General features: G+C 40.9%; 2 protein-coding genes across 4 annotated transcripts in view; one reads left to right on the top strand and one right to left on the bottom strand.

Moving 5' to 3' along the window:
* Nucleotides 1–3,435: 3,435 nt before the first annotated feature.
* Nucleotides 3,436–25,412, bottom strand: part of LOC139444876 (A-kinase anchor protein 7-like) — a 51,681-nt gene continuing 29,704 nt past the window's right edge. For 2 of the 3 annotated variants that reach the window (XM_071225876.1, XM_071225877.1), the window contains exons 2-3: nt 6,190–6,395; nt 3,436–4,970 (exon numbers count right to left, since the gene is read on the bottom strand). In XM_071225876.1, the coding sequence (XP_071081977.1) occupies nt 3,556–4,970; nt 6,190–6,346 (1,572 nt within the window). In that variant the 5' untranslated portion in view covers nt 6,347–6,395 and the 3' untranslated portion in view covers nt 3,436–3,555. Of the gene's footprint in view, nt 4,971–6,189; nt 6,396–6,781; nt 6,881–25,412 lie in introns of those variants that run through there. The other variant, XM_071225875.1, reaches the window with a different exon arrangement.
* LOC139445329 (uncharacterized protein DKFZp434B061-like) lies at nt 8,554–10,007 on the top strand. Its single transcript, XM_071226455.1, has 2 exons — nt 8,554–9,118; nt 9,448–10,007. The coding sequence occupies exons 1-2, from the start codon at nt 8,554–8,556 to the stop codon at nt 10,005–10,007; spliced, it is 1,125 nt and encodes a 374-aa protein (XP_071082556.1).

The raw sequence follows: 25,412 nt of genomic DNA, 5'->3' as shown, positions 1-25,412 counted from the left end.
GCCCTTTGAGAATTCTCTGAAAGAATAGATCCCCAGTACATCACATTTCCTGCCCCTCGGGAATTCTATGAAAGAATAGATCCCCAGTACATCACGTTTCCTGCCCCTCGGGAATTCTATGAAAGAATAGATCCCCAGTACATCACATTTCCTGCCCCTCGGGAATTCTATGAAAGAATAGATCCCCAGTACATCACGTTTCCCGCCCCTTGGGGATTCTGTAGCAGGTGTATATATTTGTATTTTAGTCTTTTTGTAAATAAATCTATTTCAAGTTTTGTTTCTGTTGAACTTTATTCAACAGGTGTGTGTTTGTTTTTATCCCATCATTCTAAGTCCAGGCCTCAGTGATCAATCACAACCCCAGCTCAACTACATTCTTTGTCCAGCCCTCTGCTGATCAATCACACCCCAAGCGATCCTGTGATTGGCCACATTCAAACTTTACCTTCTTGCTCTGACTAACTCCATATTACCACCTTCACTATGCACTGCACTGAGAGTATTCATAGATCACCACAAAAGGTTAGTTTATAATCTATCTTTATTTCTAAATTGGATTAAATAGTAAAAGATTATGCATTATAAATAAGCGTCTAAGAAGTAATTATATTTACATTGAATCATATATTTCTATTAATGTTGATGTTTTGAATGAATGTGGTTTAGAGGCTGAACTTTAAACCTAAGCTTTAGTGTATTTTAATATTATCTTGTATACATGCCAAGTTATATATACATTAATGGAATTGCACCAACTATGCATTTTGTTATTCATTTCATTGTATGAAGTCACTCTAAGTATTTATTCCTGCTCTTTCTTCTGCAGGACATATCATGATCGAATGGTGACATTTCAAGGGTATCACGTTTCACACCCTTGTGCCACACATAGAGTATGTTTAACCATTTTAGTTAATATGTATTGTAAGCCATTTCTATATCATCTAATAATACTTAGTTGTAAGTAATAATAGAAATGATTGTATTGCTTTGATGATATGATATGATATATATTATGTTTTAATATGCATATACTATATTATCTGTTGTTTCTTATTACAGGGTGTTTATGGTGATTATAATAAACATAAGCCTCACACCCCGTAGCCGTCTTGGTGTCATCTGTTTAAAATAATGGATAAAGCCAAGAAAACCCGGTTACAATTCTATGAAAGAATAGATCCCCAGTACATCACGTTTCCTGCCCCGCGGGAATTCTATGAAAGAATAGATCCCCAGTACATCACGTTTCCTGCCCCTCAGGAATTCTATGAAAGAATAGATCCCCAGTACATCACGTTTCCCGCCCCTTGGGGATTCTATGAAAGAATAGATCCCCAGTACATCACGTTTTCCTCCCCTTTGGGATTCTATGAAAGAATAGATCCCCAGTACATCACGTTTCCTGCCCTTCGGGAATTCTATGAAAGAATAGATCCCAAGTACATCACGTTTCCCTCCCCTCTGGGATTCTATGAAAGAATAGATCCCCAGTACATCACGTTTCCTGCACTTCGGGAATTCTATGAAAGAATAGATCCCCAGTACATCACGTTTCCTGCCCTTCGGGAATTCTATGAAAGAATAGATCCCCAGTACATCACGTTTCCTGCCCCTCGGGAATTCTATGAAAGAATAGAACCCCAGTACATCACGTTTCCTGCCCCTTGGGAATTCTATGAAAGAATAGATCCCCAGTACATCACGTTTCCCGCCCCTTGGGAATTCTATGAAAGAATAGATCCCAAGTACATCACGTTTCCTGCCCCTTGGGAATTCTATGAAAGAATAGATCCCCACTACATCACATTTCCTGCACCTTGGGGATTCCAGGAATCGACAGATCCCCACTACATCACATTTCCTGCACCTTGGGGATTCTATGAAAGAATGGATCCCCAGTACATCACGTTTTCCGCCCTTTGAGAATTCTCTGAAAGAATAGATCCCCAGTACATCACATTTCCTGCCCCTCGGGAATTCTATGAAAGAATAGATCCCCAGTACATCACGTTTCCTGCCCCTCGGGAATTCTATGAAAGAATAGATCCCCAGTACATCACATTTCCTGCCCCTCGGGAATTCTATGAAAGAATAGATCCCCAGTACATCACGTTTCCTGCCCCGCGGGAATTCTATGAAAGAATAGATCCCCAGTACATCACATTTCCTGCACCTTGGGGATTCTTTGAAAGAATGGATCCCCAGTACATCACGTTTTCCGCCCCTTGGGAATTCCTGGAAACGATAGATTCCCAGTACATCACATTTCCCGCCCCTTTGGAATTCAAGGAAATGATAGATCTCCAGTACATCACGTTTTCCGCCCCTTGGGAATTCCTGGAAAAGAATAGTTTCCCAGTACATCACGTTTCCCACCCCTGGGCAATTCTATGAAACAAAAGATCCCCAGTACATCACCTTTTCCGCCCCTTGGGGATTCCAGGAAACAACAGATCCCCCAACATCATGTTTTCCGCCCCTTGGGAATTCAAGGAAACAATAGATCCCCTGTACAACACGTTTTTCGCCCCTTGGGGATTCCAGGAAACAATATTAACAAGGTCAGGGAGCCCGACTACCGCCTCTTATGAAAAGTATGGGTCACTGAAGACCAGTTGTAACCTGGATCTTCACGGGACAATTTATGAAAGCATACAATTCAGACGATTAATGTTGCCCTTTACGTTTATTTGTTTTATTTAGATGTATTTCTTCTTATTTTCTCAGTGCACCATCACTGCATACACCAGCATTTATCTATGTTTAACAATTCTTGTTTCTTCCTGTCATCTGTGTGACTGACTAGGAACAGTTTCCTGTTGTCTTTGTTTACAGATTTTGATAGCAAAACATCTGGTCAGCTGGTTGGGGATAAGATGCATTGTAGAGAAAAACATTAGTCATCCAAAAGTTAAGATTTGGATCGGAAGGTGATAAACAAATAATCTTGACCTGGTTTGGTTCAAATAAACGTATAAATCTAAAATCTCCCTTGTCTTGTAATGACAATTTATCATTGGAAAACATCAGGGTTTTACGAGACACACAAATGTCCATCCAGTACTCACCAATGTAGAGAATGGACGCAGGAAAATATATACTGTGTCCCACATTCATGTTCACAGTACCTACAGCGCATCAATAGGAGTTATGTTTTTTCATCCAACAATCATGATCATTGATTCATTCCAGGCTCTAAAATAATTTAATATCTAAACATACGGTACACTACACAGTTTCATTACTGTCAAGACCCTCATATTGCCTGAAAGGACCCTTAATATTAATCATTGGGGATCATCTGGACGTTTCGGATTTGTTTCTTTTGTGAATTTTCAATTTTTAAGGCAGCCAGGTCAATCAAGCCAAAGAAAATGTTAAAGCAGAAACAAAAGTACAAATAAACGTAATATGATTTAATGACATGGATCACAGATAGAACACTTGGCACGTCAATCAGTCTGCTTCAGAAAACATTTGATCAAAGTTTTTGTATTTTTTAAAGTACAATATCAACATTGTTGCATTGCTGATTTCCATTTGTGAAGTTTATTCTGACTGAGTGAAGTCAATGTGACATGGAGAGATGTAGAAGCCATCGTCCCTCCTTTGTGTTTCCATAGAGCAAAGATGGATGCCATCTATCGCCTGAGTCCCGAACGTCATGTCAGCAAAGCCCTCATAGAGAAACGGACTGACCTCCTTCGTCCCCATCACCCGGGAGACGGGACGCGTTGTCTTCATGATGGTCATGTGAGGAATAAACTCGTACCCATCCCGAATGTCCACGCCTGCTTCATTCATACACAGCTTAATATGGTCCACAAATGGGATGAAAGTTTCCGAGCACTGCACCTTTGCATAGACGACCCTGTTGAAGAAGTTGGCCACCCCGACCAGCTTCAGTGGTTCCTTCGGGGCAGATGCTGCCAGGTCGGACTTCATGGTCTTGAGAGCCCGGACAGCGTTGCTGACCTGCTCGGGGGTATCCAGCCCCAAGGTGCATAGCGTGATGTGGAGCGCCCCTCCAGGGATGCAGCAACTGGAGTACCGTGGTTCATTCTTGAGGATGTAGTCCTGGACACTCTCCAAGTTCTCCATTACCTCGTGATCCGTCACCCTCACGGCGATGAAGTAGTTTGGTCGCAGTTTGTCCTTCCAGAAAGGATTGAATTTGTCATCATCATGCCAGTCATTTTCTTTGTTTCCTCCAGCAACGTAGTGGTTAGTGTCCGATGTTGGTCTCTGAGTGGATGCACCGTTACTGATGCCGCCAATGGTCACAGTGATGCCATCATCGCTGTCACTGTCTTCATCTTCGTCAACGTCCTTGTCCTCGTCATGATCTTCTACCTGGGCCTGATTCTGTCGGTTCCTCTCATACCTCTCAATGACATCAGTGATGGTCAGTTTTCCCCCAGTCGACCCAAACACGTTGTCCAGTCTGGAACCCTTGTCCCAGACGATCTCGGTTTTATATTTGAAGTACTGGATCCTGTGTTTCGGTATGGCCAGAACAGTGTAGTCAACTGAAGCAATGTCCTCCCAGGAGAACGCGGAAAAGTATTTCTCCATGATTCCCCGGAAGCGATCCCAGTATCCGACAAGAAAGTCATCACTCTGCAGGGATCCATCCCACATGATACGCTTTATAACATCGTCAGCCGTCTTCATTGACACCAGCTTCTCCACCACAACTTCATCGGCAATCTTCTTCTTTCCCTTCCCTTTCTTCCCACGGTGTCTGGAAGCAGAGTTAACGTCGCTTGAGCGTCCAGGCTTCCCTGATCTCATTCCGTTGCTCTTGAGCCAGTCGGTGGCCTTGTCCACCAGAGTCTGAATCATTGGCGTGTTGAGGCTAGCCTCGGCCTCCTCTGTGAGGTGCTGCTGCAGCTCTATCTTGTCGTCATCAGTCACAGCCTCAGATCGGACTGTTACTGTGGGAACCTTGCTTGGATAGGAAGCTGCAAGGAGAGAAGAATAGAGATCTATTACTTATCATGTCACAGTCAAATAATGTACAGGAACATTGCAATCGCTGATATGATTGGATCACATCTGCTTTAGGGTGGTGCATCTTCCCGAGGCAAGAGAGTTAACTGACTTTAAAAGTCCAGTTTCCAGCCTTGCCGAACTAGGCTGGAATCACTGGGCTCGATCGAAGCGCCATCAGTGGCTATTACCAGTTATGTCCCTTCTATGCCTCTCCTATGGACCAAGCAGATTCAACCTCTCATATCACTTGCATTTGGTTCACACAAAATGGTGGCGCCGAGTTAGGGCGATCTGATCAATAATTAAGATCTACATTGTGATAAAACGGGTCTTACATCGTGAAATGCATCGAATCATGTGAGCACCTTGATTAAAAACATGAAAAGATTTGGAAGATATCTGCTGACTAGTTGGCAATGCAAATGCTTTGCAAAACCTGCAATCGACCGAAATCTGCACGACAGTTTACGAACCTGATTTCGATTGGACTATGCATAGACTCGTTAGTCAAGCCAAAATGTAACTCCATAATAACAGCCTAGTTCGTCAAGGATGTAAACTGGACTTTTATAGTCAGTTAACTCTCTTGCCTCGGGAAGATGGGGTGGTGGGGTAGCCTAGTGGCTACAGCCTTAGCTCCTCATGTCCAAGTTCCAGGAGTGACAGGGCTGTGTCAGGGCTGTGTACATGTGACCACATCATAGTGACTCACACTATCAACCACAGAGTTGTCAAACCTTTTGGGGGGCAGTGGGGTAGCCTAATGGTTAAAGCATTTGCTCATCTCGCTGAAGACCTGGTTCGAATCCCATAATGGGTACAATGTGTGGAGCCCATTAATGGTGTCCCTGGCTGTGATATTGCTGGAATATTGCTAAAAACGGCATAAAACCATACTCACTCACTGATATCATGTTTGGACTCAGATGGAATATTGCTGACTACAGCATGGAACTCAGTTAGTCACTCAGTATCAGCACATGGTTAACAATGTTCCAGCCATATGGCATCATAGTCAATACCAGTGTTCTTTGATACCTCTTGTTGAATAGGGTGACATCTAACAACATTGAGTAATATTCATGCCTTTACTGAATTTGGTTGACCAATCATCCATGTTTAAATATCAACAAATCAAGAGACTCCCTCAGAACCCATAAATAAATTACTTTGAGTTTTTATCCCTACCTTCCAGCTGGAATTTGATGGTGGCATCCATATTCATGGGTTGAACTGTGATGACATGACTGAACCTCCCAACATAGGTCATCACGCGACATCGACCCGGATGGGCGGCTTTGATCGCTGCGGCTTCTTCTGCTTGTTGATTGTTAACTTCCGCCATGACAACGGGCGATGAAGATCTCTTAATGCCCTCAGAAGCCAGATTTGATCTAAGAGCAAATAACATTCATGTTGTTATCCTGAGACATATGTAAATACATGCAGATATATCATGACATGTCAGCATATTATGAGAGTGAGTGAGTACGGTTTCATTAAAATAAAAAAAATATATTGGCTAGATCTGCGTGGCACTGATAAATGACATATATTTGAATATTTATATTTTTTCATACTCGTCAAAAGTTCACTGTTTAAAAGGGGAACAAAAATAGTTTTATATATAAACATGAACTTAGGATGATCTACTGCACGGTATATGGGTCCACTTTTCACTTCCTCGTCTGCCCCCGTGGATACGGTACATATGATACATGCATCGCTACGACTCCGTGCTGACTGTGTTAACGTCTGCTGAAACCTAAAGTTCCCTTACCTTCTGTAGCGAAGATCAACCAAAGTTGCTGGTAAAAACGACACCCCCTGTCTTATATTGATGCACAATCGCAGTCGTTTATAAATAGATTCGTATCCGTGCCTGGATTTCCCGGTAGTGGTGCAATAACTGCGCCGTGATGTATGTGGCTATTTATAGATCCGCGGTAAACTCTGGTGCAGTGTTGGGAATGGGTGATGAAAGTTACATAGTGAATTTTACCGTAAACCCAGTGTGGAGTTTGAAGCAGATGCACACTGGGGGACAGGTGCCCTAAGGGTGATAAACGCTGTAGATCATACTTGTCAAAAGAAGGTGGAGTGAAAATGGGAATGTCAGCACTGTCAAAGAACTTGTATGGAAGTTTGGAAAAGTAATTTAGCAGTGGTTTCCAAAAGTCCAGTTTTTTTGTAGCGTTTAATCTTCTAGGTTAGTCATTATAGAAAAGTAGGTCTGCATTATTCGGAAATAATTAATGGACGACAGGGCAGGAGACACTAGACTTGCACAAGTCTCTAAGGCAAAAATTATTAGTTTTAGTCATAATTTCTTGATTATATGATTAATGAGAACAAGTTGTCCCTATAAGAGACTGGAGTCCTTAGATGTACTGTCCTCATATATAGACTTGCCTATTAAGAGGATAGAATTACTACACATCCATGGACTTTTCTTTCAGTACAGCCTTGGAGCAAGGCTAAACAGAAACCAACAGGCCACACTGTATTAATCTAATTAAAGAACATGTGTTTGGTAAATAGAACACCACAGAGTTCCTTTATGAAAAGCGTAGCTGGGTTGTGGCACTATTAGAACTGATGCTTTCTCTGATAAAAGAATTTAGAACATATAGTGTGTGAAAATATGACCAGCAAAATACCGTGTTAATGTTTCCAATCAATTATACATAGTTAGCTGACCCTTCCAAAACGTTTGTCCTATCATGACATGTAATGAATCATATTTCAATTAGAATTAAAACATATTCATGTTACTCTTGGTGTTTTGGTGAGTATTTAATTTTTAATATTTTCACTAGAAAGTTACAAATCTATAGAAGTACATTCCCACACAAACACTACCAGCATGAACCACCCCTCCCTGATATAAATGACGGAACCTTACACATGCATCCTTACATATGAATCATCCTCAGGCCCTCAAAATGAAGCATATTAACATCTAAAACAAATCAATATATGGTCTCTGATAAGCTGAATTATTGTCGGTGGTTTTACATTTTGTGAAACTTTTTGAAGCCTGTTTGCCTTGATAATGTCCACAAATGATGTCTGTTCTATAAACAATAAATATCATGCTTAGATAAATGCACTTGATATCATTTGACGTGGCACTAGTATGCTCCATTCATCCATCAATTCTCAGGTTGTCAGAAGCCATCATAAAATCGTTTCTAAACGAAGAGACATAAAATAGTGAAATTTCTCCATGGGACTCAGTGATGTCAAATGAGGAAATGAGTTTGTAACTTTTCCAAATGAATTCTGTGAACTCCATTCTAAAGTTTAAGTGATTACAAATATAATATTGTGAAATAGTTTCATTAATTTTGAACATAGCATTCACACATTGGAGATGAGTCCAGCATAGTCTGATATGTATTACATTCATCAGTGTTAATACTTTGGGGAAATTTTCTTCAGCTTTAACTGAGAAGTCTGTCTGTCCAGAAAGATAGTCTTCTAAGCTAGCTCTTGATATAGGGTAGGTAGACTAAAGCCATCACCCTCGGAGTCTAAGGTCCACTGGTGATGCAGACCTGTCCTTCTCGGTCCGTCAGCCTCGGACATTCCCCTACTCATTGTGCCCTGACCCGTCCTTCTCGGTCTGTCAGCCTCGGACATTCCCCTCCACATTGTGCCCAGACCCGTCCTTCTCGGTCTGTCAGCCTCGGACATTCCCCTCCACATTGTGCCCAGACTCGTCCTTCTCGGTCCGTCAGCCTCGGACATTCCCCTACTCATTGTGCCCTGACCCGTCCTTCTCGGTCTGTCAGCCTCGGACATTCCCCTCCACATTGTGCCCAGACTCGTCCTTCTCGGTCTGTCAGCCTCGGACATTCCCCTCCACATTGTGCCCAGACTCGTCCTTCTCGGTCCGTCAGCCTCGGACATTCCCCTGCTCATTGTTGCCCTGACCCGTCCTTCTCGGTCTGTCAGCCTCGTACATTCCCCTCCACATTGTGCCCAGACTCTCCCTCCTCGTTCCGTCAGCCTCGGACATTCCCCTCCACATTGTGCCCAGACTCGTCCTTCTCGGTCTGTCAGCCTCGGACACTCCCCTACTCATTGTGCCCAGACCGGTCCTCCTCAGTCCGTCAGTCTCAGACATTCCCCTCCACATTGTGCCCAGACTTGTCCTTCTCGGTCCGTCAGCCTCTGCCATTCCCCTACTCATTGTGACCTGACCTGTCCTTCTCGGTCTGTCAGCCTCGGACATTCCCCTCCACATTGTGCCCAGACTCGTCCTTCTCGGTCTGTCAGCCTCGGACACTCCCCTACTCATTGTGCCCAGACCGGTCCTCCTCAGTCCGTCAGTCTCAGACATTCCCCTCCACATTGTGCCCAGACTTGTCCTTCTCGGTCCGTCAGCCTCTGCCATTCCCCTACTCATTGTGACCTGACCTGTCCTTCTCGTTCCGGCAGCCCCGGACATTCCCCTACTCATTGTGCCCAGACCCGTCCTTCTCGGTCCGTCAGCATCGGACATTCCCCTCCACATTGTGCCCAGACCCGCCCTTCTCGGTCCGTCAGCCTCGGACATTCCCCTACTCATTGTTGCCCTGACCCGTCCTTCTCGGTCTGTCAGCCTCGGACATTCCCCTCCACATTGTGCCCAGACCCGTCCTTCTCGGTCCGTCAGCCTCGGACATTCCCCTCCACATTGTGCCCAGACTCGTCCTTCTCGGTCCGTCAGCCTCGGACATTCCCCTACTCATTGTGCCCAGACCGGTCCTCCTCAGTCCGTCAGCCTCGGACATTCCCCTCCACATAGTGCCCAGACTCGTCCTTCTCGGTCCGTCAGCCTCGGACATTCCCCTACTCATTGTTGCCCTGACCCGTCCTTCTGGGTCTGTCAGCCTCGGACATTCCCCTCCACATTGTGCCCAGACCCGTCCTTCTCGGTCCGTCAGCCTCGGACATTCCCCTCCACATTGTGCCCAGACCCGTCCTTCTCGGACATTCCCCTACTCATTGTGCCCTGACCCATCCTTCTTGGTCCGTCAGCCTCGGACATTCCCCTCCTCATTGTTGCCCTGACCTGTCCTTCTCGTTCCGGCAGCCTCGGACACTCCCCTACTCATTGTGCCCAGACCGGTCCTCCTCAGTCCGTCAGCCTCAGACATTCCCCTCCACATTGTGCCCAGACCCGTCCTTCTCGGTCCGTCAGCCTCGGACATTCCCCTCCACATTGTGCCCAGACCCGTCCTTCTCAGTCCGTCAGCCTCGGACACTCCCCTACTCATTGTGCCCAGACCGGTCCTCCTCAGTCCGTCAGCCTCAGACATTCCCCTCCACATTGTGCCCAGACCCGTCCTTCTCGGTCCGTCAGCCTCGGACATTCCCCTCCACATTGTGCCCAGACCCGTCCTTCTCGTTCTGTCAGCCTTGGACATTCCCCTCCATATTGTGCCCAGTCTCGTCGAAATAAAAACATCAATGTCTATCGCGCATCGAAGTATTTTTCCAACCAAGACGTAGAGGAACAAGAATGAATCTGTCCAATGCTACAGCAAATGAAGGAAAACAATGCAAATATCATAACTACAACCTACGAAATTTATGTGTATAATTTTAGGCAGCTTAGTAGTATAGGTAATAGGGGTTCTGGACCACTTCCACTGGAGCTGGATTCATATACCTATACCACCACTACAGGGGGAATTTTTTATGCCAAAATGATTATGCGATTCAACGATAGTCATGATTTGTATTAAACGAAACATCAATATTAATTAATAATGAATAAAATTTACTATAGCCCACGAGGATATTGGAAAGGTGTAGGAGCAATAAAAAAATTAGCCACCGCGGCAAAGGTATCTAAAGATGTGGCCAAGGATTGGTTAAAGAAACAAGCGTTGTGGCAAATATATTTACCGGCACCGCGTTATATACCGAGAAAGAAGTTCGATATTTCTACGACGAATGAAGTTCATCAGGCTGACCTCTTGTTTCTTCCCCATGATAAGGTAAAACGCAAAACGTATAAATACGCTTTAACGGTAGTGGATGTGGCTAGTCGATACAAGGAGGCTGAGCCATTAACCTCGAAAGATTCAACAGAAGTAGCTAATGCACTGAGCCGCATATATAAACGCGGACCGCTAAAATGGCCTAAGCTATTTCAAGTAGATCCCGGTCGCGAGTTTATGGGATCGGTAACTAAACTTTTAACAAAGCACGACGTCAAAATCGTCCGTGGTGAAAGAGAGGCCCACCGTAGTCAAGCCATCGTTGAAAGATTTAACCGGACATTAGCGGAACGTTTGTTTGGCTATCAGTATGGGATCGAAATGAAATCCGAGCGATTGAGATCAACCGAATGGGTGACACGATTATCAGCCGTTGTATCAGCGCTGAATAATGAAGTGACGAGATTAATAGGGAAGAAACCATCCGATGCGATTAAAATGAAATCCGTGACTTCCGAATCTTCAGCACCGAGGAGAGGCAAAGAACAAAAACTTCCGGATAGAGTAAGGGTAAGATATTTATACCAGCCCGGTGAACTCGAAGGAGGCCTACGTCGCGCAACCGATCCCATATGGTCCCTCAAGACGTATAACATTAGTCGATTGGTTACGAAAGAAGGAGAGCCTATTCTTTATTATCTTCAAGATGGACCGGGCAGGGCATTTGTACGAGAAGAATTGTTCATAGTTCCCGACGGTACGGTATTACCACCATAACCATAAGCATAGGTAGTTACACCATCATTATCAATCCATCTCTTTGTATCTAAGGGGGATAATGATGTCTTGTTCATTCTTAATCCATATATCCTATGATCGTAACTTCTTAAAGAGTTCATCTCGTGTTTGAACGTTCTACCATTGAATAATGATTCTTTATACTGTTCATGTTTGATATGCTTTTTTACCACATACTTCTTAACACCCTTAGCTTTTCTTATCTCTCCATTATCGGACTTCTTTATAGAATACATCTTAGGTCTTAATCCCACATACTCCGCTATAGGAGTCCCAGCACATTCATCCTTCATCTTACCTAACACCTTTTTATTTACAACGCTGTGCAGTGGATTATCTTTAGGGTAATCGCTCGTGTCGTACATATCTATTTTTTCTGCCATATCTTTATACACATCCTCGGTTTGTATTTCCATCAACAAAGAATCTGTGTCGGTATATAACACCTCGCATCTATCGCCGTATTGCTTCTTAAGTTCGTTGTAATAAAAGTCATACATTAAGTGTTTTGACAAGTCGAGAATACTCATACCGACGTACACCGGTCTGTTGAATTTTATATCACTTTTCTGCATATGCAACGCGGCTAAGTCGTTATCGAATATCTTGCTTCTGTTAAAAGCAGGACTGGCTATGAGTTTCCTGAGTCTTTCTTCCTCATTAGATCTGACTAATTTAACATCAACACGCTTCCTTAGATTCTCCATAGTTTTACCGAATACCGAGTTATTCATGAGCTTATACAGATTCTTTTCGAAATCGCTGGTGGCTATCTTTCTTAAATCTGTGTTCAGCCTTATATAGGGCTCCATCCAAGGGCTTTGATCGAACTTAAGAACTCTGTGTATTTTCTTTAGTTTCATACCTAACGATAGATACAACTGGAGATTTCTGTAGTGAACTATATATTTTGTCTTATCCATCAAATTTGGTACGAGTTTTTCTACGTTAGCTAACCTATTATTACCCATTAATGAACGTTGATATTCCGACATCCAGTCTTTATTAACCATTAATCTTTCGGGAGCTAGCGGATAACTGTTATGGTCTTTATGTAAGGAACTCAGATATTCCAAGTCAACTTCTAGTATGTACCCTTTATTCTCATCATTCACATTGATATCATTCACATTGACCCACTCAAAACCACCCGTGGGTAAAGGTTGACTCATAGCCCATCCGTACAAATTGTTAGCGTCGAGATATAATATATGCGTGTCGGGTTTATTCGGATCGTATCCTTCCACTAATTTATTATTAGCCTTAGAATACCTTTTCGCTGCCATCGATATACCACCTCTTAATCCTTTCTCAATAAACAAGTGCATATCGTAATCTGTGAGTAGTTTTAGTTCTACGCCGGTCTTCTTCAACAATGCATCCCACGATAGTCCGGGACTGGAATAGTACCATGCCGGGTCCAAGCCGTATTGTTTTAAACACGTCTTTCTAAATATCTCGAATATATCGGCGAGTAACAGTACATCGGTTTTTAAGTACAGATCGTGATAATCGCCTAAATTCTTACAACCTAATTTATCCCAGACCGTCAGAGCGTGTTCATAATCGGCATCAGTTATTATAGATTCTGTTAAGTTACTATAGAATGATTCGAGGGGTGGTAATTCAGTTTCTTCGAATCTAGACCAATCATCCATATATTCGTAAGGATATACACCTTTTCTCAGCAGCAAATGACGAGTTATCTTATCGGTATATTGATTTGTTATAGCGAAGTCATCGGGATTGTTCGCTTTAGCTAAATTGTCCAGGGAAGATAACAGAAACTGTACGGAGTCTATGAATCTAAGCCCATTACTTTGCTTTATTCTAGATTTCCCATCCTTGTCCCTATAATGTATAGGTTTAGTCAACGAGAACGATATGTATTTTTCCATGTTGTTAGGAATGCACGTTAAACCGCCGTCGGTCTTTGAGATAGCTTGCATAATGAGATGTGAATCGTATCCTCTAAGGTTGTGAAACACAACGGGGATGGGTATTGTTTGAGCATTCATTTTTAGTTTCAAGTTACACTCGTTATGAGCGGCTCCCCGATAATTACCCGTGACGTGACAATGATCTCTTACGGAATCCCCATCCAGGGGTTTATTACAAACGTGACAACTCGTTGACTTCTTGTGGGCCCTCCAATCATCTATCGACATACGCATGGGCTTCTTACACGATAATTCTTCCCTGATTATTCTCTCTTCATTTTGTAGATATTCTAGGAACTTTCCAGCTGCATCGGGACCTCTGTAAATCACGGGAGTGTTTGTTTTCCCATCATACCTTACAACTACATATCCAAACCCACAAGGAATATGTTCTTGAGTTTTGTACGTAAAACTACTCTCTTGATTATTATGGTTGGTATTTTCTATGGGCTTGATAAGCTCTTCGAAGTCGGCATAAATTACGTACGGTACTGGCATTTGATTACAATAATATTCAAATTTTAATATATTTTTTCCCTCTTTAGGCATATCGATCCTGATAGCTGTCTGTCCAACACCTCTACAGTCTTCTTTATGCGATTCTAATAGATCTTGTCTGCTGTACCCATGCAGGCATCTTTCGCAGAAATATTTCTTTCCCTTATATTTAGTTTGATCGTATAGCACCCTGTTTAAACTCTTTATCCACGTATAATGATATTTACCATCTTTTTCGATCAGAAATGAATTGATTCTGGGAATATGTTCCGGAGCGGAGCTTATTCTGTGTACAACAATTCCTTTAGAATGTCCGAAAACATTTATAGCTAAATTATTTTGCTTTTCCACCTTATCAATTTGCGATATTGGTGTAGGTTCGTCTATACCATCGAAGTTGAGTCCATCGTTTTGGGGATAGCTAGAAGGTCTATCCGGATGCTTGTCTACGGGGAACAATGCAGATCTTATCATCATTCTTAAACAATCATCGGATTTATTTTTTACATTAATTATGGCTTTTTTCTTCTTATAATACGGGGGTAAATCTATATAAGATCCACCTTTGAAAGGCATATAATTCACTATATCTAAATATAAACTATCGATTTTATCCACACCCCAACCCGAACCTCTATTAGTCCAGCGTTCTAAAGTTTCCTGTATCCTCTGAATTGATGTATCTAATGATGCGTTTATAGTATCGGATTCGGTTATAACTTCTTGATTGCTACGGAAATATGGTTCGGTATATTCGACGCTATCGTCTGCGTTACTTTTACTCAATGTCATTTTAATCGTCAGCTGGTATTTTATACTTTGTAAATCATCTAATTCCTCGTTAATTTTACTCGATATGATGGGCTTAATATCGTTAACATCTATGTTGGAATTAATATCCATCTTCCAACCTCTTAGATATTTACCAACTCCGGCGGATGTGGGTACAAATATTAATTCTTGTTGTTGATTAACATTATCATTATCATCATTATTATGTTGAATATCATCAACATTATCATTATCATCATTATTATTATCTAGTAAAGCGATCAATTCAGCTCTTCTCATTCGAGAATAACCTCTCAGCCCACTGTTTCTCGCTCGAACTCTGAGTTCTCTAACAGTCTGGGGTGGTTCCAAACCAAGTAAGGTAATCAATTCAGCTTTTCTCATTCGAGAATATCCACGTAGACCACGTTGCTTTGCCATAGCTTTTAACTCTCTGACAAAAACCATTGTGGTTGAATGGTATATGCAAAATGATTCATTTGTCTAATTGGTTGTTTTCATATATCTAAATACGTATCCTCCCCAACCTATTCCTCTCATTGATGTAATCTCTCTTCCTAGCATAAATAATCTGATTCCTGACCCTATCAGCACCGTGTTTCTTACATAAACAATAATGACCTTTGACCCCTATCCCGCATTCAGAACACTTATAGTTTATGTGTCCACGCTTGATGTAATAATTGTGTATACCGCAGTAAACATCAACACAGCGGCGGTTACATAGAGTCGTCTTCCCCATGAGTGTAAACTTGCAGTTATTCATGGTATATACATCTATCATATCATTTGTCTAAATGCAAATCACATCTACACTAGGGAATAGCTGAAAATCAATACTGCGGATAACCCAATAATAACAAATGCGACCTCTCGGTCTTTCTGAGCCTCTGACGGTGTATAAAACTGACTCATTGTTGGTCTAGGTATTGGGTCGAGTTTTTTCCCATAAACGAGGTAGTATTCGTGCATGGCGGATTCGACATCCTTAAACGTTTGAATTGAATGTCCTTCCTTAATCAGTTGTTCATGAATAAAGTCTAATCTCTTCATTCTCTGCTGCGTATATTGTAACTGAGCTGCTTGGTATTGTTCTAATGCTTTATTATGTCGTTTACGCTCCTCTTCAACTTCTTTAGCGTTTGATTCCCTCATACTGGAAAATAAATAATTACTCCCCGAAAAAGCTAGAGCATTAACAACAGCTCCACCGACCATCATCGCAATTGATGCCAAAGTATATGAATATAAATATTCATTACTTCATTATGTCTTCCGGGATAAGTCCTTGTTTGATGAGCATATCCTTCGTTGCCATTGCTAATCCAATATCCAGAATCATCATACCTATATCAAATCCATTAAAATCTAGCTTGGGAGGTGTGGCTTTAGTAAGCATTTTAGCCATACGGGCATAGCCAATGGCCAAGCCGGTGACCACCGCTGAATGATACATCGCGTTTACCAACATTTTACCGTCTGTAACTGGAGTAGTCATGCTTCTTATAGCATTATATGAGGACTAACCTCTAATTGAACTTGTTGTTGCGGCGGGGGTGACGTTTTCTCTTCTTCGGTCTTATAAAAGAACCATACAGCCGCTATACCAGCAACTCCTACTAGTGCCCATGTTTTAATCGGATTTGAATTATTTATTAATTTTGCTTTGCGCGCCAGCCCTCCCTTTCTTCCTGCGGCTATTTTTTGGGGGTTCTTAGTAACTCTAGCTTGTTTTTGTGTTTGTGGTGCATTCACTTGTGGTTCATCCTCATTCACTTGTGGTTCTGTTTCCGCAATCTGTTGTTCCGTTTCCACAATCTGTTGTGTTTCCGCAATCTGTTGTGTCTCCATTATTTATTTGAACTTCGTTCTTTATATTATTAAGTGGGCACGTATGTTTAAATTGACAATACCTAGCCGTTATTAAAGCTGTGGTGAGTGGAGCTAAGAACATTCCGAATCTATGATAAAACTCACAGCTCACTGAGCTTATAGCGTGTTCGATGAATGGGTCTTTCTCTAGAGATTCGCATAAATACATGCGATGTTCTGCCGGGATGGGGAGAAACGTACTAGCTACGACTGTGTATAGTTGTAATATAGACGACCCTATCGTTTTAGTCATTGTAGCTCCCAGTCTAGACTCGTAACGCGCGTACAGTTTTTTAATCTCTTCGTCGGTCATGTTATCAATTTTTTCGATGGTATAATTTTCTCCCAAATATTGGGAACATTTTCCACCGGCTACCAAAGCCGCGAGTCTTTCTCTATGTTTATCTGCATGTTGATCAGGATCAGATTCTTTGAGAATTTGTTCGATGAGTTCGTCGCATTCCATAATGTAATACCTAAGGAGATATTTAAGTCTAACATAATATAATATGACGTATCCAATACATCCGGTAATAATGAACTGTTGCGAAAGAATGAGGATTTCGAACCACATTTTATGTAATATTAACCGCTAATGTTCAATTTGCTACATTTTTGCTACATTTTGCTACAATTTTGCTATATTTGCTACAATTTTGCTATAATTTTGCTATAATTTTGCTAAGCAATTGCGTAAGCAGCTGGTTGATCGGTTTTTAATACGAGTTTACAGTGCTTCGTTGCTGCTAACAGTTTTCTGACTTTGTCACGTTCATTCTTGGTATAAATAACATCATTTTCGCGTAAACATTCCTCGAATGAATCTCTGTCTTTGCAATGAAACAGCGCTACCCATTTGGTCTGCTCTCTGAGATCTTTCAGGACAGAGTTGTATTTTTGAGTAAGTACCCAAACGCTATGTTGAGTATGCCGACCGGAGAATGCTAAATATGAAAGCATATCCTTCTTTTTTGTGAGTTCTTTACTCGCGCTGCAGTCGTCTATTACGAAAAGGGTTGATTCTCCTTTGTATTTTTCATGACATACTCGGAGACAGTCTTGTAAACGATCGCCTGGATCGACTCTGTGTATTCCGTCGTCATTCATTACCCAATCTCTGGATAAGTATGTTTTATTAACGCTTATAGTCGGGCACAGAATAATAATATGATCGAAAACGTCCCGATAATGACTTTCTAAAATATCTAGAATAAAGGCTGTTTTTCCGCAGCCCGTTTGCCCGCATATGATAGCGCAGTGCGGATCTTTAGGTAAAAGATTATCAATAGATCGCTTGCACGAATCTCCCATTTTGTATATTAAGTTGCGCATCCATAATCACGTACAAATATATGTTTAATTTACCAGCCGCTTCGAGGAGCTTCGATATCTGTATGGTGACACCCTCGCTAGCATTTTCTATTCTCCTCCCACTGCCGTGTAATTGGTCATCGTCCGTTGTTCGCATGTCGAGCCATAGCGCGTACTTCGAGGTGAGGTATTCACCCATCGATACACTCCCGAGAGACAGATCTTTCACGACCGCGTTAACTTCCGGAGAGTGTTTTATAGAAGGAAGTTTTTTAATCTCATCCCACTGGTGATGCGATAGCATTCCTTGGCTATATAGTTGATTAGGCACGCCCTCGATAGTCAATTCTACTTTCGTAATCTTGGGATTGTAGAACTTCTCGGTATTTCTTTTAAACGCATCTGAGGGGTCCTCGAACAACATTAAAATACCCTTCAACGACCTCGTGGGGACGTTTAGATTGATATTCCACAACGTATCTTTTTTGTCCTTCGTGATCTTTCGATGTCGCAGCACGCGATCGTACAAAATGGCTAAACTTCCCGAATACTGGTTACGAATTTGTCTGGCTAATTCGGGATCCGTTATCATATCGTACTCGAGCGAGATATTGTCAATGGAATAGCTAGCATCTACATTAGCGGATCTGATTACTCTACCGTAGTCGTTAAAAGTGAGTTCGTATTCTAACCTATCGCCTAGGGATGCTTGATAAAAGGGCATGTGGGAATCTAGTAATTCAAAGTCTAGGGGAATATAGAATCGGTTACCTAATGCGTCGGCAACGGCCTGATCTTTTACAATGGTACCATCACCACTAGAAGCATCTACGCGCAGTCTCAATGTGTTCTTATTACAAATACCTTGGTACTGTAAGTTTTCCCGCTCTTTATCCGTTCTCCAGAGATCTATGTAACAATAGTATACATCGCTATCGTCGATACTCAAAACCTCATTACCGCTAATTTTAATAGCGATTTTCTTAACGATAGCACGACCTAAGTTCTGAACCGGCTCCCTGTTAACGTCGGTAGAATTCAAAACAATCGTAAATGATAGTCGGACAGTTCCCGGAACTAACACATCGTGTGCGCCGAGATTAGGAAAGCGAACCAGAAGCGTTTGATTCTGATCGATGGTACTAGGATTATTAGTTATAGTTACAGACTGACGAATTGCTTTGACCCCTAATGGATCTCGAAGTCTGCGTTGTGGGTTTAACTTGCGTCCGTATTGCGAAGACATTGTTATATTGAAAACATGTACCCTATGTTTAATATAAAAATGACTGATTTTGAACATAATGACTTTGATCTAGATAACATAACTGATACTAGTACAATCGAAGAGGGTACTGATGAAACCAGCTTTATGATCCCAACCGTAAATGATGAACTTTTAAAACCAGCCGTTGATGATTATTACGATGCATTAAAAGATGATAAAAATTATGTTACTCCAATAGGTCGTGAATATTCAAAGTTTGAGATAGATAGTAAAGGAATATTGCGACTGCGTGGGGCTCCGGATATTGATCTTATGCATTCTCGTACTCGTAAGCCCCTAGCCTTGTCTACGATAGCCGCTAAAAAAGGCATCGGCTTTGTTCGTGATGAATTAGGTTTTGTAGACTACCGACGACTTCCCGCGAAGACTACTAAGGCTCTTCAGACTATGAGGAAAGAACTCGTTAATACAGATGATTTGGAAGCAGCCTCGATGGTGGCCTCGGACGGACTCGGAGAAATCTTGGATACCTACTACGATAATTCAACGTTACATGTACCGAAGTGTTGTTTCCTGGCTATTGAATTTATTAGCTAAGACCACCACTTGGCTTAGTCAAAACTTGTGGGGGTTGATCGTAGCAATTGCAGGGCTGTTGTACGTATTCGCTAAGAACTATTTAACCACCAAATCAGTTCGCTAACCAAATCATGAGTAAGCCAACCGAGACTCCACCCACTACAAGCGCTGTTTTTTCATCGATATGTTGTTGATTTTTAGCCGCAATATGCGGTGACACTTGCGCATCAGTAGATGGTTGCGCATTAAAAGATGTTTGCGGCTTGACTATTCCCTTTTCACCCGTGATCGTTTGCGTTATTAATTCGACGTTCATATCTGAATTTATACCTGGTTTTTGTTGATCGGTAGCGATAACAATTTTATTATTATAACCGATCACTTGACCGATCTTAAGTTCCATATTACTCGGAGACATGTATAGTCCCGGCGCATAAACAAAGTCCACTTTAGATTGAGCGTACTGTAATGCATCTTGAAAACGCTTTATAGACGATGGTATGTCAACTGGTGAATTAATGGCGTCCTCCACGTTTGAGACAAACTGTTTTTGCGCATCGAGCGCCGTCCCAGAACCGATAATGGACGTTCGTGTTTGCGATTGTGCACCGAGAATTGCCCATACATAGGTTCTTATCGATTCATTAACTCTTACAAATCCTGGGTTAGTAAAATTATTTTCCGTTTTATCATTAAGAAATTCATTCCAAGCGTTTGCGGTATCGTTCATTTGTATAAACTTTGTAACAATGTAAATTAAACCACTCTTAAAACTCATAATATCCCCTCTCCAATCATTACTATAAAGTTCCCAGCCTTTATACCAATCACCAGTTTTATGCCAATGATCATATATTCTTGCGTAAAGTTTGCTGGTACTATACAACTTACCAAAATTAACTGGAGGTTTATTAAGTTCTCTATATACATAATCGCTTTCTTCTTTGACGGATTTATTTTCCTCTGTGTAAGGAACACCTAGACCATGGTTTGCTCCTTTAATACGCCAATCTTTACTCGTAGAAACATTAAATTCCTGACAAATACGCTCATACGCGGACCTATCATAATTATTATTTGTGGAATTCCACGCTCGATCCTGCGGTAATGGAGCACTAATTTCTTTAAGTATACGTCTAATCTGATAGTACACGTGAAATGACATAACAGACTTATTCAGTTCAAATCCTGGAGCGTAAAGAGATACGCCACATCCCGTTGTGGCACACCATATGGCAAAGTTTAACTGATTCTGCCAAAATTGCATCGGATTGTGAAACCAATCGTGCACCATTTTATCGCTAGTTGCCGTGACTCTGTACTTTTCAAAGATATCGGGGAATTTAACTAAAAATTCAGCACCAGAGGCAGTTACTATAATCGATTGATTAGTAATGTAAGTTGATTTCATATTTAAGTTATGATATAATATCATTGTATATTTAATATGTATGTTACACTACCTGGAATAACAAATGGCCAGTCTATTCAACTGCTTCATACTATCGATAACTGGGATGGACAACTCGAAGTAGCTCTATGCGATGTAACGTATTACCCACTGTGGACCAATATAAATGCTGCGAGAGGTAATAATAAGATATTTAGAATAGATGACCAAAATAAAATTAATAGAATTATTACTATACCTGATGGGTATTACAGCGTAAGCTCACTCAATGATGAATTTTCTAATTCTAATGATGAATTTACTAATTCTAAAGGAATTAGTCTAAAACAAAGTGAGGCGACTGGGACAGTGAAAATCTACAATGAAGGATCAGATATAATTATTAGTGAGAACTTAGCAATTACACTTGGATTTAGAGAAGAAATAACATTACAAAGCAGCTCAAGCTTTATTGTATTTAATACCGTACCTGATTTAGTTACCTATAAAGAGTTGTTCATTCATCTTGATCAAATAAGCACGACGGATAATATTCAACTAGAAAGTCCTTCAACTCTACTCAGAAGTGTTCCGGTGAAAGATGAAAAATACAATAGCGGTAGAACGGAATCTTTCTCGTTATTACAATATAAAAAATTGAAGCGTGGTATTATTTCAGACCTTAAAATTTCTGTATTAGATGTAAAACACCAACCTATACATGTAGGATACTTAAGTGTAACACTCCATATTATAAATAATGGTTGATTCCATATTTAAGTTATGATATAGTATCATTGTATATTTGATATGTATGTTACACTCCTGGGAATAACAAATAGTCAGTCTATTGAACTGCTTCGTACTATCGATAACTCGGATGGACAACTTGAAGTCGCTCTATGCGATGTAACGTATTACCCGCGGTGGACCAATATAAATGCTACGAGAGGTTATAATAATGAGACAGAAATAAATGGTCAAAAATACATTATACCTGATGGGTATTACAGCGTATGCTCACTCAATGATGAATTTTTTAAGCCTAATGGAATTAGTCTAACACAAAATGAGTCAAATGGGTTACTGATTTTAAGCTCTGGAAAAAAGGATGTAAAGCTTTACAGGAACTTAGCATACACACTTGGATGGAGAGGAGAAATAACAGTAATCAAGACAACAGATCAGGGACTCTATTTACCTGATTTAGTTCCCTATAAAGAGTTGTGCATCCATCTTGATCAAATAAGCACAACGGATAATATTCAACAAGAAAGTCCTTCAACTCTACTCAGAAGTGTTCCAGTGAAGGATGAAAAATACAATAGCGGTAGAACGGAATCTTTTTCAACATTACAATATAAAAAATTAAAGCAGGGAATTATTTCAGACCTTAAAATTTCTGTATTAGATGTAAAACACCGACCTGTACATATAGGATACTTAAGTGTAACACTCCATATTATAAATAATGGTTGATGCATCAGGCCCTGGAACGATAAGACAATGTAATACAATTGCGCTTTCCGATCTCGGAGACACAGAAGGATTCGATAAACCCGGTACCAATGGTAAGTTATACGCTTTACACTTACACGATAATGTATACAAGCGGAAAGAAGTTACATTCACGGGTAATCTAGAAGATTTAAGCGATGTCGACGTTAGTAGACTCCTTAAAACCACTCCGTACAATATTATTTACAACAGTGAGAATAAATGGACTATGGTCGAGGCAAACATCAAGTGGCTACTGAATATCGTCATTACCCCACCTTATGCGATGATGGGTAAGGGACATAATTTAACTAAGATAATAAATAGTGGCATCGTACTCGCGGCCTATATCCCGTCAAAACGAAAAAGTGTGTTAGTCACTCCCCTGCCAGAAAAACCAGGTCATATGTTATATAGTCGTCCGGCAATCCAAAATGTTAGTTTAAATTTGGTTACAGAATTCGATGATATTAAACAGAACTTGAGTGCAATACCTAATATTTCTACGCTTATTATTGAAGTCTTGTTCGGAGATGCACCGGTAGATGCCTTCGAAATATTACCAGGTCTATCGATTAAATGGCTCAAGAAACATGAGCGTCAACGTTGCAGTATTATTCATGTCGGTGCATCACCCGTTACATCCCTCGAGGGGGTTCAAATTATTAAAAGTGGTAGTATTTCTCTTTCTAAGATATTCTTGCCGTATAATATACATTTGATAAGGTTGATGTATACTCTCAAAACATTTAAGCAAGACCAATTAAAGACTATTATATATTCGTAATATACACTATGAGTTTATATCCAGCGCTCAATGAAATGATGGAAACTGTTGATGGATTTCGATTACATCAAATAAACGACATAAAACATCGAATAGAAAAGGATAGGGAGTTGAGACTTGGATTGTATAAAAAGTATCGCAGAGCCGTGAATGCTCTGGACGGAGTTGACACCGCTCTTGTAGTGGCTGGCATGGGACTCGGTGTAGCCGGTGTCGGTTTACTATCAACTATAATCGCCGTGCCTATCGTGCTCGGCATGGAAATAGCGGCTGGAGCCTCGGGACTGGCAGGAATAGCCATAAAATTCATTTCTCGTAGGTTGCAAAAGAAAGCATTAAAACACGATAGTATTCGGATACTCGCCGAAGCAAAGTTGAACAGCATCGAGGATCATATTTCGACAGCAGTGGCCGATTGTAAGATATCCGAGGATGAGTTTCGTTTAGTGCTGTCAGAACTCACCAAATACAATGAAATGAAGCAGGAGATTCGATCAAAATCTCATAAGACCAGTGGTATTAGCGAAGACGATAACAAAAAGTTCATAGAACAAGGGAGGCAACAAGCGCGTCAATTATTCCGTGCCAAAACCAAAGAACTGGTTGGAGATTAAAAATATCGTGTGATTACATTTAGACAAATGCTTACATAAATATATAATAATGGAAAAAACTATTAAATGGAGAGAATTACCACAAGGGTTTTATTATATCAGTGATGTCAAACCAACCAAATACGGTAATCAATTGTTTCTTATCAATTTACAAAAAGAGTGTAGTTATATAGTCTGGTCTCCTAGTAAAATGAACGAAGAACTTAATAAAAATGTTGAATATCACTTTATAGATAAAAATAATGAAGAATATTTTTATTACCATTTAGACTCATCTAAAGCAATGATTGGACCCAGGTATTGGTGAGCTGGAGTCAATTTAGTTTAATCTCATGACTATCGTTGAATCGCATAGTCATTTTGGCATAAAAAATTCCCCCTGTAGTAGCAGTATAGGTATATGAATCCAGCTCCAGTGGAAGTGGTCCAGAACCCCTATTACCTATACTACTAGCTTCCTTGTTCGAGGAATGTATCCGTGAATATCCACACAAAGGAACAAAAAATCCATTGCATCAATCAACATATTATTGCTTAACCCTTTGAACAAAGTATGTTGTTTTAACATCGGCACTTCATGCCATGATATGAGTGTATTCCCATTCTTTTAGTAAACCAAGATATGTAACCACTCTCTTTTGACATATCCACTGTGCAAGATAACAGTGATTAATCAATCAATGTATTTTCTGTTAATCCTTTGATGACTAGGAACACACATTTCACCTCACTTCAAACCTGGATTTAGATTGAATAATTACCCCAGACACAAGAAATGCCAAATGGGAACCTTTGTCAGGTAATGTAAGTGGTGCTGCCACTAATTATACCTGTAATAAATTGATGAAGTGAGCATCGAGTGAATGACGACAAATACACAGGTGTAGGGTTATACCAGAAAACATGGATGACAACAAGGGAGTAGTAATCGTATTATCAACGCAATCCGAAAATGCTTTCACTGCATGGATACTTTTTATTATGGATGGATACTCCTTATAGGTGAAGTCTAGACATGTGGACAGTACAGGGACATCTTGCTCTTATTATTTACATAAACTAGAAATTAAGATTTAAACTAATAATCCTTGCCTCAGAGACTTGTACAAGTCTACCAGACTCCCAGAGGGACCGTCTCTACTCTATATGAAGTGCCTGAAACGTATTTG

The sequence above is a fragment of the Haliotis cracherodii genome, unplaced genomic scaffold (genome assembly GCF_022045235.1).
Source record: "Haliotis cracherodii isolate W230 unplaced genomic scaffold, xgHalCrac1.p SCAF_6, whole genome shotgun sequence".
NCBI classification, from domain to species: domain Eukaryota; kingdom Metazoa; phylum Mollusca; class Gastropoda; order Lepetellida; family Haliotidae; genus Haliotis; species Haliotis cracherodii.
This window is presented reverse-complemented; position numbering and strand designations above follow the sequence as displayed.